Below are 13333 nucleotides of genomic sequence, written 5' to 3'. Positions count from 1 at the left end.
CTAGCTTAGCTTAGCCTAGAGACTAGAAACACAGGGACACAGCTAGCACATGTCAAATTCACAAAGACAAGTTTTTACAGGGTGCTAGAAGCTAGTAGGTGGGTTTTGTTACCCTTGGACAGAGCCAGGCTGGCTGTTTCCTCCTGTTTTCAGTCTTTAAGCTAAGCTACGCTAACAGGCTGCCGGCTTTAGCTTCACACTGAACACGCAGATCAAAGATTGGTATTGATCCTCTCACCCCGCTCTCTGCAAATAACTGAATGAGTGTATTTCCCAAAATGTCAAACTCTTCTTTTGGGTCTCTAAGGCTTAAATGAGTGGTGAAAATAAACGACAGCTAATACAACATAGCTGAGTCAGGCACAGATAAAGCTAAACAGAAAAAAAGAGATTCTCTCAGTGAGTGAATTTGTCAGCTCAGTGACTATTCGTGGGGTTGCTACAGGTCATCGCATCAAAAATAGCTTCCCACGCTTAAACTGAACAATTTTAGCTTGTGACAGAATCCTTCTCTACTCCTCTCCGGTGCACGCTAACCCCCGACAGATAAAAACAGCGAGCGGAGGCCATACACGCTGCTGTGACTCGCGCGCCGTCACATGACCTCTACGCCGGTCACACTCACCCTGACCTGGAATGGCAGGGCTGCAGTAATGTAACATCACTCTGTGACACTGCACAGCACTGGAGGCACTGCATGTTCTCACACTGCCTCTCACAAACTCACACCCACAAACGCACACACAGACCACACACAAATGCGTGCACCTCTGTTTTTTCTTCTCCGCCTACTGCAGTGCCAAATCATCCATTTTAGCCACCAAACACTGGTACTTACACCCCCACACACATGCACATGCACACACACACACACACACACACACACACACACACACCCTCAGCACTCTCTGTGGCCTTTCTCCAGCTCCTGCTCTCTCTGTACTTTGGGAACGGCCTGCTCTCTCTGTTTGGAACAAAGGCAAATGAGCGATGAGGCTGGGCTTTGTATCAGGAACCATCGCCTGCAGTGGACAGGCAGGGATGTTAATTAGCAGTTTAACCCTGATTTGAATTGCAAAGTTGTATTTACTTTAAAAGAAACCGCTTTCACATTTTAGGAAATATGCTTGTTTGCTCTTTTGCTGAGAGTCAGGTGAGAAGATTATCGCTCTCACATCTGTACCGTACATATGAAGCTAAAGCAAGAAACTCAGCTTAGCTTCTCTCTGTCCAAAGTTAACAAAATCCGCCTTCCAACACCTCTGAAGCTCAGCTTCTTGTAAAACTGCAACTTGTCTTTACACTTTTTAAAACATCATGTTTGTTAGTGACTTTGCTAGCTGTTTCCCCCTGCTTCCAGTCATTACGCTAAGCTAAGCTAACCGGCTGCTGGCTAGGTCTTCATATTGACGGCACAAATGCACACACACAAGAAACCAATAAGAAAATCTGGAGCTCTAAATTTTGCATAAAGAAAATAAGACTTCTAGTACCAAATACAGCACAAAATCAATGACTTTCTGCTTTTCAAACTTTCATGCACACTCTCATGCACATGAGAAGTTGTGGACCCATCAAGACAAAGAACAACTGCTCACCTCTCTCCACCTCCAAAAAAGGAAAAGAAAAAAGCCCCAAAAGTCAGTGTAGCAGGTGGCTCATATTGACCTAGTGATTAGACCACAGAAAAGCAATGGGTTCAACCCCCCTGACAGTCCATCAGCAGCCATAAGTCCTGTCCAAATGACTCCACCCTGCTCTGTCACTGTACCTTTCTCCTCACAAAAGCCTCGGCTAAATGCTCAAAAGTAAATATGATGGCACAAAGCTCCTCTCTTTCAGCAATTAACTGTCGAAAGCAGCTCTAAATGCCAAGCCTTACCACTCCTGTAACCTTTGACAAACTTAAAACAACTGCGAGAGGGTGTGTGTGCTTTGTGCATGTGTGTGTTGTCCTTGTTGCCTGTAGCCCACCGAAACCAACGCTTGGGAAAAACTTGTGGGCTGCTCTGGTGTTAAAGGATAGATCAGGAGGTTGGTTTTTGCCACTGGAATGAGGTCCGATGTTGATTCATCCTCTAGCAGGATATGATCCTAAACCTAACAGGTTGCTTCTGTCTTATTCTAAGATATCCTCATCAGGCGTTTGTATTTGTGTCCGTGGTTAAAACCATCCTCCGCTATCGCAGGCCTCTAAAACCTGAATGACGGAAAAATAAAGAAAAATACATGAAGACAGACATGATCCTGACTGACGGAACAGAATAATTAGTACTAAAAAATCCAACATCCACAGAGAGGGATTCTGTGTTTAGATTTTGTATCTTACAAACACTGTACAGGGTAATACTCAACTGACCAGGTTCCATGGACTCCATAGAAAGAAGAAACTCAAAAAATAAACCCAAAACAGCTACTCTTCAACTTATCACTTCTGCACATGTCTCAAAGAAAGTTTATACACTTAGTTTGTTTGTCTTGACTTCATTTTTTTTCCCGCTTCGTCTTCAGTTTTTACAATCAAGTTTGGTTTGTCAGAGAGGAGGAGCGTTGTGGAGGAGAGGAGCGGGGACTGCTGGCTCTTACCGATCCAGGCCCTGACCAGTTTGAGCTCGCACTGAGGCTCTTTCACCGGAAACTGTAAAGACTGCTGAAGCAAGGTCATATCCATCCTAATCTGATTTAAAGCCTGAATTATTTTGCATGAAAGCGAGACGCATCTCCCTTCTCTTCTGCAGAGGCGAACGAAACAAACGCCTCCATCTTTGCGCTATCCAGAGCGATTCATCTCTTCTTTTCCTTTGCTAAACCTCTTAAAAAACCTGCCAATCGAAAGAATAAAACATAAGCTGAGAAGCTCACTTTCGCTTTTGGTTTTCTCCTCCAGCTTTGGGGGCTTTGCAGATTGATTCTCAGGTGTGGTCAGTCTGCGACCTCGCCCTCTCTCAGGGTAAAGCACAGGGAGGCTTGATGTACAGTAGAAACCTTTGTTTAAAGATCCTAGCAGGTATCTGGTCGGAAACAACCCCTGGCTTTCAGCCAGATCTCCTGTCGTTTCATTAGCATTTAACGCCAGACAGCGAGAGAAACCTGATCAGCCAGGGGCAACACCTACGTCAAAGCAAAACAATCCAAAAAAATTGTACAGTATCATCTTATCTGTAAGGTAATGCTTCAACAAAATATCAAAACGTACATTGAGTTCACAAACAAGTATCTCTTAGGAAAAAAATGCAGTAAACGTCCAGGGTTAATAGCTTGAGTTCTGTGTAGAGCAGTTCACTATGTTCCCCTCATAGGTGCAGATCTGAGGTCAGCTTAGACATCGCTCTCAACCAACCGCAGCCGTAAGGAGCTGCAGTGGAATCGGTGACGGCAGATCGGCATCTAGAGACGACTTTCTGTACATGTTGGCACAGCTGGAGGTTTGGCCAAAGGCTGCAGACGGCCATAGAGAGGCCACAGGCAGAGAAGGTCAGTCGATACGGGTTTGGGTGGGAACATGCTAGCCCGATAAAGGCAAAGGCTTCAGCCGCTCGCTCCAAAATGACCCGCCATGATTTAGCACAGGCAGGTTCGAGGGCAAAGCTCCCAGACCTTCTTAACTGCCTCAAACAAAGAGCATTTATTTTAGCTTTTAATAGGACACCAAATCGTGTTTGGCACGGTTGGCGGGAGCGCCTACTGTCCTTTTCTGTTGCCCACATGCATCCTCCCACTCCTCGCCTATGGCACTGCTGTCCATCCTTTACCCAACCCCTTACTTCATGACAAAAGAAGGAGAAAAAAATTCCTGGTTTCCTACCGATTATTAATGTCCAAATCCCTTTTTTTTTTTTCAAGTTAAGCTGACACTTGTAGTCAATTTACCAGCATATATGAATATTACCAAAGCACCTTGGATCATACTCAGTGATATACTGATCTCAGCCACTGTGAGCACATGATACCTGCCCCCTAGCTGTGGCTCCGGGGTATGGCGCTGTTCCAGAGTGGCTATATTTGGAGTGTGCGTGTGAGTGTGTGTGTGTATGCTGGGCTGCTTTAAGTGTGTGTTTGCATGTGTGCCTGGGGCATCAATTTAAGTACTGAGTGTGTACATGTGAGTGCGTGTCTGCATGTGTGTGCGTGAGGGCAGGAGGAGAGTGGCGCGGCTATAGGATGATGCAGGGCTTCTTGTCCTTGAAAGGGTTTTCAGAGGTGGGAACCCCAACCAGCAGAGGGTCGCTACGAGCGTGCTGCTCACAGTAACTCATCAGGTCTGCTGCCGCTTTAGACACCTAGAGAGGAGAGAGGTCGGATGGGAGAGAGAGGGGAGCAACAGGAGGACCAAGAGGAAGGGGGAGAGAGAGAAATGTATAAAGAGCGAATAATCATACTCACATATACACAAACATGGCGGTTAGGTGTCGTCCTACCTTAATGCGTTCAATCCCTGCCTCAATCCTCAGCTGTTCCACCAGTTTCCTGGCCTGGGCGATATTATTAGTGGTAGACATACTGATCCATCAGACTGCACCAACACAGGAGAAAACTGAATGAGAGAGAGAGAGAGTAAGAAAATGTGTGCTATGCAGACAGTGATGGATGATTTCATCAAATACGCTCAGGGAGAGGACGGCCTGTGTGAAAAATGACTTGGGAGCAAACCGTCGTTTGCATGCGCAGGCTGACAAGCTTTCAACATGCTCTGATTTGTGTGTGACAGGACTGGACTGAGTGGATCATCGAAGGTAAAATGTGAGTTCTGACTTGGGAATTTACACTTAAAGTAAAACTATTTGCTGTGTGTACATATATATTTAGTATTTTCTAAAAGATAATGTAAAAGTTGTGGTCGCTCAAGCTGTTGATTGTTGGTATGGATAGTTTTAAAGAGTAAAAGATGACTGTTTGCTGCATATAAAACCAGAAATCAGGAAAAGAAAGGGATGAACTGGTAAAAACACTTGTGAGTTCTAATATCACAGATCAACATGGGATACTATAGAGAAGTGTACTGTAGTGTACTGTCTTTGTTTCAAAAGTGAGAAAATTAAAAAAGCAGTTTCACTAACTTAGCTCTATAGATCTACTTCTGTCTTTGGCACTGCTGAATCAACCTTTGTGCAGCTTCTTCCTCCTCACTAATTCTGCAGTAGTTTGCACATACAGGAGTATTTTTTTCTTCTTTCATAATACTGCACTGTTTTACCAGCTGAATCTCCTTTCAAGTCATCAATAGCTTCATTCAGGGGGCTGTTTGGTAGAGTTATAGCACCACCGTGAGTTGATACATGGCGCTGCAACACTATAAGTGAAATATGGCAGCTCCATGATCAATCCATATTTTATATATAGGTGATGTGGACAGTATAACTACGGCTGTGATGTGATGTTTGTTTGTCATTTGCTAACTGTCCTTCAAGCTTTTAGCATGCGTTCACACACACAGACAAACACAGAGATGATGTTACCTGACTGATGGTGGGCAGGACTCTCTGGACACAGGCGTGACTGGATGGAGAGGACGGTCTGAGCGGTGCCAAGTCAAAACGACAGAGCTGGACGGCAGCTGAGCTCACATTGGCTTGTCTCTGTGAAAAATGAGAGCAGGTGAGTCGGCTGCTTACAACGCTGGATTACGGACAGGCAAACATTTTAAGCATTTCAAAATGTTAGTTTCTGTTTGCAGTTTTGTGTCACAGATCCCAAACACTCACTGGACTTCAGATTTAGTCCCACGGCTCCTTATGTGGAGATTTATGGTGTTTCAGCAATTCTTATTACACTTTAAGTCAAGATCACTGCCGAGTTCTGTTAGGAAATCTCAAACTATCCCACATTTTGCTTTGCAGAGGCCCAGATTAAAAACATTTTTGAGATCGTGAGGGTGGAATTTGCTTCAGTGCCAAACTGTCACCATCAGCCTCCAAAACCTGTCATCACAACTTCATTTTTCTTCACAAAACAACAGTAATACCACTGAACTGACCAGATGGTGGGACATTCCTGGAAAACAAGAAAGCATTTTTAAACCTGTTGTGTCAAAAACTCATAAAAAAAACCTCTACTTTCTTTCTTTTACACTTGTGTTAGTGCAGCGTATTAGTTCGTTGTGATGAAAACACACCTCGCTCCTCACATGCATCACCGTGAGTGTGTTACGACTGTGTCTCTCACTCTGTCTCTCTGTCTGTCGCCCTCTCTCTCCAAGGAGGAGAGTCCTGCTTTAATTACTCCAACTGTGGAGTAGCTCAGAGATTCATGTCTGTAATTAGGGCTTTTGTGTGTGTGTGTGTGTGTGTGTGAGAGAGAGAGAGAGAGAGATGAAGGAATGAATAGACATATGATAACACCTGATTCTCTTTCTGCCTCTGCACACACATTTGTATGACTGTACTTGTGAGGACATTTATCGATTGTCCCCCAGCCTAACCCTAACTGTGAAGACTAATCCTAATCCTCATCTTAACCCTGAGCCTGAATCCTAATCCCAGCAAGACCCTTAGAGGCAATATGGCCCCACTTTGGAAACTTTTTTTCTGTGTGTTTGCTCTCTCACACACGTGCAAACTTGTTTTTGATGACATTGCATTAATTCCCTGCAGATTAGGCGTGGGTGTATCCATGCTGCTCATACTTAATCCTCGTTTTGAGTATCAGTGCTGTCAGCGATACAGCTGATACCAAGAAGAATACATTAGTGCCACGTGAAAGCACCTTCTGGAAACATTAACCTCGTTAGCTCCTTGTTCGTTCGGAGAATTCACACAATAAACCTTTTCTTTTTGCCATTAAAGGCCTTCTCGTATTTTAACAGACATGTGATTAAATAACTACCAGAGCAGCAGAGTAAAAAAAAACTCATGTTTGGCAAATTACTACTACTCCAAATGTGTTCAGGAGCAGCCTATTAATGATGCATTCCCCTCATAAATTATGGCACTCCCTAATATCTGTATTGATACTGGTGATTCTGGGCACCACACACCCCTTACTGGAAATTTGCTCCAACATTAATCTAACCACTACATGCCTCAACTCAAGCCTGACCCGACCGCGACCTTCACCAGTAAACATGTTCTAACACTGAAATGCAACTATTCACCTTATGGGGACCTATTTTCTGTGTCGGTGAGTGTCAGTAATGTGACTGTGTGAGCAGATGTATGTCCCTAAAATGTGTACAAATGCACACACACACAACCTTTCCATCACTTTCTCATTATCAGCCAGTGTCCCTAAATCACCCCGCATGCAGCATCAGTGACAGCCAACAGAAGAATGTGCACATGAATGACGGCAACTGCTTAATAAAACAAGTAAACGCTGCACAGCAGAGCCTGAAAAACAGCTTAACAGAGTTGAATGAACATCACAGCAAAAATTCTAACTACAAGCTTATTGAAGGAGTTTTTGTGCGTGCTCTTACTTTGTTGGCACTCCTCTATTCTGCTTCCTCTAAAGTAGTAAAAATAACACATTGTAACATAACTGGGCAAATACAAATAACAGTCATCTCTGTTTACGGGTTATTGTACTTTTCACCTTTTGAAAGTGAACTAAAATGTGAAGGTGTTTTTGCTCAGAAATGTGCGTTTTCACATTTTCTCATATGAAATACCAACTGTCAGCTCACGGGGAGGGTACGATTAAGAAATACACGGCTTAAATCACTTTTCCCCACACTTCAGAGGCATCATTTGAATGCTTCAGCCTGTTGATTTTCCAAACTTTCTGCTATGGCGCAAGAGTAGGAAGCTGTAGCCTTCAAGAGCAGCACAGATATGAATGTCTGCCCCTCCACGCTCAGATCTCTCCTCCTCCACGCCCCCGAACTGAAAGCTTTTTCTTGTAAATGCACAGAAGCAAAACCTGTACAGTAAGATGGTTTGGCCTGGACCAGAAACATCACCAGAGCTGGACAGGCCCCGGCCAGCCAGCGAGCCCACAGCCGCTCTCAAGACGCGCAAAACTGCATCAATCCTTATTGATCCTGGCTGCTCCTGAGCGCTGATCGGGCCTGCATTTCGAAGCCATGTCCTCCGCTATAGGCCCTGCTCGCTGCTCTACCGTGTGAAAACACAATGCGGGCATTTTGATGGATAGAACAGCATGTCCTCTCTCTCCCATGGCTATCCACACTCCACACACACACACACACACGCATACGTTCATACATACGCACAGGCGCGCAAGCACAGGCAGACCTTGTGCACTTATCAAAGCCAGAGATATTTTCCCAAGTGAAGACCAGACTAGACCGCTTCACGTCTGCAAACAGGCCCTGACTGTTAGCCGTGGGAGCAGGGTGGTGACATGTTTTAAGGGAGGCAGGCTCCAGAAGCCAATATGAGCCCATCCAGCGACAATGGGCGCAAGACTGGAGCGCATGCCTTTATGTTCCGCTATTATGCAAATTGATCGGCCTACTTCAGCATGTAAAATCCAGAGGTTTTTGGACACAGTGGCTTGCGCGTCCTCAAGGGTCCAGCCGAGCAGTAGGAAATCTTCCACTGACCCTGTCCCCGGTCCTCCCCACCCTCTCTGCCGGCACAGGGCTGGGGAAAACCGGATTCGTGACACTGATGAAGCCCCTCTCCGCTGCAGCCGCCCTCGGTGACGAGAAGCCGGGGTCGCAGAGACGCACAGACGCGTTACAATTATGATACACAGGCAGAAAAATGCACGAATATCTCCAAACTCACCTCCGAATGCGCTGTATTGGTGATTTAAAGGGCCAGATCCGCTGCTTTCTCACCCGCTCTGCTCGTTCACTCCCCGTCTTCACCGAGCCAAACGCCTCCCCCTCCGCTGCCAGTGTCTGTCCACTCCTCTACCCCCCTCCTCCTTCCCTTCCTCCATTCCTCCCTCTCTCCTTCTCCCTCCTTCCATCCGATCCGGTGACAGCACCTTAAAGACAGGAGCTCCTGAATCCATCCTCCCAGCAAGAAGAGTTTTAATTGATCTATTGGCCAATTATGTTCGATTAAAGAAAAAAAAAAATCACTAACATGTAGCCTCAGTCAGCTATTTTTGCCGGGGACCCCAGGAGCAGAGGACCCGTAAAGACTTTTGCAGCCCTGTAAATGTTGATTCACATTTAAAATGTATAATGGGTAACACTTGCATGAATGAAAAGCCCATTCAAAATGAATTGCCTGCTCTCAGCGTGTAAACGTTTATTTAACAATGAAGTAAAAAACCTTAATCTGTAGTTCACTGGTTTAGTGGTCTTTATCTTCCCATCAGAGGATTTAATCTCTGGTCTGTCTATCAGTTGTAAGTAATGGCTGTTGCCTCAGATAGTAGGCCAATAATCAAATGGGGTTACTGCACAGTCTGCCTTAATATGCTCTTTGTATTTGAAATGAACTAAAAATGCAGGTGATCCCTGTTCGAAATGCTGTATAATCGATTCTAGTGTCTCAAATAGATATATATTGCATATATTTTCAGATGTTGGTTATGTTATCTGTTTAAAATGTCTGCAACATATTGCTTTATATATTTTTTGGATTGTAATATGTTTCCCAATATGCCCTAAGAAACGTGTTTCTGCGATGTTAAAGCTTAAAAATGTTTTTTCTCTTTAAGATCCAGTTCGCTGTGTAGGATTTGTTGAAGGAATAACCAAAATACATATCTTATCTGTGCATTTAATGAAGTCTGCGGTGGATGAACCTTATATTTCTTTACATTTATTGTTTTGCTTTGTTTTTTATTGGTCCTCAAAAAATACAAAGGACACATTTTCTGCTGCAAATTTAACATAAAATAAACCATATTTCATAACTCCACCATAACCTTAACTTTTCGACCCCGCAAGTTGTGTTTTTCCCCCTCTGCCGTTCACATCTACGTCTGTGCGGGCCTGCCTCACAGTATAAATGACTCCTCTCCACAGGAATCCACTGCGCCACGTCGCCACACGATGGCGCCATTGGGTCAGGGTTCGTTCCGTCTCCTCCAGGGAGGTGTGGGCCGCTCCTTCTATTCCTGGCAGGCCCGGCGCAAACACGCATCCTCCGTTTTCCACCGAGCTGTAGTCCACTCCTCCACACAGGGCTAAAAGTGCTGCATCTGCTGCATGAGTATTGGCTGGATGTGGACGGTTTGCTCTGTGGCGAGGGGGACATAAAGGCCCGATGCGCAGGACAGCATCTTATTTTTTACACTCTGCCTGCAGAGAGGGAGATGTTGGTGCATCCAGTCTTGAAATACGCACTCCCTCTCTACACCTCTACAGCCATGTCTTCTCTGTGGCTGTATGGAAACCTTTTCTAGCTGCTTATTATAACCACAGGAGAGCTATTTATAACTCCCACAGAGTACCGCAATGGCCTCATTTCCACTGATGTGTGAAATTATGCTGATGCCTATACATTTCTCCTTCATTTCCTCACCTTTTCTCTTTCTTTCTCCGTCTCCCTCCTTCATTTGTCTCACTTCCTTCTTCCATTTCACTCCCAGTGTTCCCCCTCCCTCTTGCGTGTCTTGTGGAAGAGGCAGTATACGGTTACAGTGGATTACAGCAGGGCTCTTCATTTTCTAAGAAATCAGTGGTGGAAGCCCATGAGTCACGACGAAACGATGCTCTCAGGCTGACAGAGGTGGCACCCCGACCCACCCCTCCCACACAGACCTTTATAGTCTCTTGTTCTGAGCTGACGTGCGCGCTGGCAGGCTTATCATTGATCTAACATAGACTTTCCCCGTTGTGTAAAAGCGCGCGCGCGCGTGTGTGTATGTGTGTGTCTACATGTGCACCACATGATCTCATTAAGATAGAGGAGAGGGGTTACCACACTGGCCTGGGGGGGGTGAATCTTTCTGCGTTGTTCTACACTCCAGCAGCAGCCTGGGAGACCTCTGCCTGTCGTAACGTATCGCTGTCCCCACCAGGGTCACACCACACTGATGCGACAACAGCCGTCAACGTCACACTGTCTCCATAGCAACTGTGCTGGGCACAGCATCCCTGAGCAGGTGTGAGAGGGTTAAAGAAGTGAGATGAAAGCAGGAGTGAGAGACTGTGAGTCTAGCACGTCTCTCTTTCTTTCTCTCTCTCTGTTACCAGTCGTGATTTGTTCATTTTTAACAGGGGGGTGGCCTAAGGGGAGCCCCCGCCCAGACTCCACACCACCAACCAACACACACACACACACACACACACACACACACACACATCCCAAAAGACAGTGTTGCACAACACCTTAATTATAACTGAGACATTCCTAATGCTACAATTTCATTTAATCCACTTATCTATTATTTATCCTTTATCATAGGAACACAACAGGCATCAGTGTGTTTCTGTGACTCTGTCGCTCTTCAGTTCACATGTTACTGTCACTTTGATCATGAAGGTGGCTGCACTTTATAGAGCATATAGGCCACAATATTGTATAGAATTGAGTATGTATGGTATGTGGTTTTAAGAATATTATACACAACGCTGACAGAAAGGCGGGGCAGAGAGAAACAGTCTCAATTACAAATCTGTCTGCGACTTCAGGACCACGGACAGCTCCATGGATTTATCAATACACAGCACAGTTAGGCTACTGATATTTCAGAGCCATGGTCGGAACTATAGATTCTAACTTGGTCAAGCCTCAGTCAGATAAAGGATCAATGAGGCAGGCAGACGAGACTAACATATTAAACTAAACGGCCCCTCTGCCCCTGAGCTCTCTCTTGGTACGCAAGCATGGAGATGGGGGATGGCAGGTTAACACGGGGGGATGCATTCTGGCCATCTTGCTAATGAGGGCGATGGCATCCACACTGGAATATCCTGCTGGCTGCTGTACTTAGGTGCAACGGTGCCTTGACGTAGATGCTAACAACAACATGCGAACATGCCCGTGAAGAAAATGATTGAGGAAGCTCATCTGGAGTCATATTTGCTATGTTCACAGTCTTAGTTTAGCGCATTAGCATGCAGTGGTGCAATGTAACTGAATGCATTAACTCAAGTACTGTAGGCGAACTAAAGCAGAAATTTAAGGGAGGCTTTTTTACTTCACGTATTTCCATTTCATGCATTTCATTTCAGAGGGGAAATGTATTTTACACTCCATCATATTCAGATTTATCCTCTGGGAACCACGAATGTGTAAAAAAATATTTCAGTCTGATGCTAAACCTTTGTTAGCAACATTAGCACAGATGAGGCCTTCGTCGTTATAAACCAATTCAAGCAAGAGGAGCAAAATCAAAAAGACAAGAAACACTGCTCAGTTCACATTTTTATTAGGAAAATCATTTTGCAGATTTGATTATTATCATCATCTATATTTATATATATATATATGTTATTTTCTGTTATTCAGAGGATGCATCAGCACAGTATATCTTAATAGGAAGACTATTGCTAGAATAAATATCTATACATTATAATTAGTTAAATAAAAAAAGTCCCAACAGAAAAAAAACCCAAAAAACAATAGAATCATTTACAAAAAACAAAACAAAACAAACAATTAAGTGCTTAAAAGAAATAAACATTTTGCAAAACCAAAGCCGTAAATGCTGCTGAGGAATTTATTTAAAAAATACAAAGATGATTCACAGTTTGTGTCCTTGTTCTCATGCTGGCTGGAACACCAATAGGGACCATGCAGGAATGAAGGGCCAGAGCGACAGGATAGTACCAAACTACATTACCCACAAAGTCCATACGCCCCACTTCACGCCCCGTCCGCAAAAAACAGCTCGTGAGGATCTGAGGCGGTCAGACGAGATGTAAAGGGGCGAGCCGGAGAGGTTAACGGGGTCAGTTCTCCACCCATCCACCGATCCTTCAGATTCTCCTCAGCTTGACTCGACAGGACTGTAACCTGCCCTTGTTGGTAGAAATGAGTTGATGGAACAAACCGTAGTTCGACCAGAACACCACAAGCTTTGTTTTGTGGTTAGATTTGACTGACTGCCCTTTGCTTCAGCGTCTCAGGGTCGTGTTTCCCTTCCTGCGATGGAAGAACACATGTGAACCACCCTTCCTCTGCTGTACAAGACTCTTCAGCAACATGACCAGGAAGTACCTCACTGATGGCAAACGAGGTGAGGTGAACCCACCTGGTCCTAATCTAAATTTGGAAGTGCTGTCTTTGTAGAGTTCTATGGAGACCCAAAGTGTTCAATATTAAGAATCATGAGCTCAATAAAGGCAGAAAATATTATTTAGCCATGAAACTGAAATAATCCAAAATGTGTTTTAAAACTCAGCTTAATATCATGAAACAGTGATTGAAGGACATTTTTATTTCATTACAGCAATTCTGAGTTCACGATACCATTTTCCCAGCGATTGTATTTCATGATTTTCATCAGATCAAACAGGATC

General features: G+C 44.6%; 1 protein-coding gene across 2 annotated transcripts; it reads right to left on the bottom strand.

The window, feature by feature from the left end:
- Nucleotides 1–3808: 3808 nt before the first annotated feature.
- On the bottom strand, nt 3809–8824 carry gng7 (guanine nucleotide binding protein (G protein), gamma 7). Of its 2 annotated transcripts, none has more exons than XM_076747976.1 (4): nt 8691–8824; nt 5457–5576; nt 4419–4534; nt 3809–4280 (listed from the first exon to the last, which is right to left on the bottom strand). In XM_076747976.1, exons 3-4 carry the CDS (start codon nt 4497–4499, stop codon nt 4155–4157), a joined length of 207 nt encoding a protein of 68 aa, XP_076604091.1. In that variant the 5' UTR covers nt 4500–4534; nt 5457–5576; nt 8691–8824; the 3' UTR covers nt 3809–4154. The 2 variants fall into 2 exon arrangements, with proteins under 2 accessions (XP_076604091.1, XP_076604092.1); XM_076747977.1 differs by lacking the exon at nt 8691–8824 and adding an exon at nt 8504–8643.
- Between the last annotated feature and the right edge of the window lie 4509 nt (nt 8825–13333).

The sequence above is a fragment of the Chaetodon auriga genome, chromosome 14 (genome assembly GCF_051107435.1).
Source record: "Chaetodon auriga isolate fChaAug3 chromosome 14, fChaAug3.hap1, whole genome shotgun sequence".
Lineage (NCBI taxonomy): Eukaryota > Metazoa > Chordata > Actinopteri > Chaetodontiformes > Chaetodontidae > Chaetodon > Chaetodon auriga.
Note: the sequence above shows the minus strand (reverse complement) of the source record. Positions and strands in the feature narration are given on the sequence as shown.

Excerpts from the sequence above, each read along its gene's own strand:
- gng7 (XM_076747976.1), bottom strand. The coding sequence starts at position 4,499 with ATGTCTACCACTAATAATATCGCCCAGGCCAGGAAACTGGTGGAACAG. Across the intron at positions 4,281-4,418 it reads CAGGGATTGAACGCATTAAG|GTGTCTAAAGCGGCAGCAGA; the intron begins GTAGGACGACAC and ends TCTCCTCTCTAG.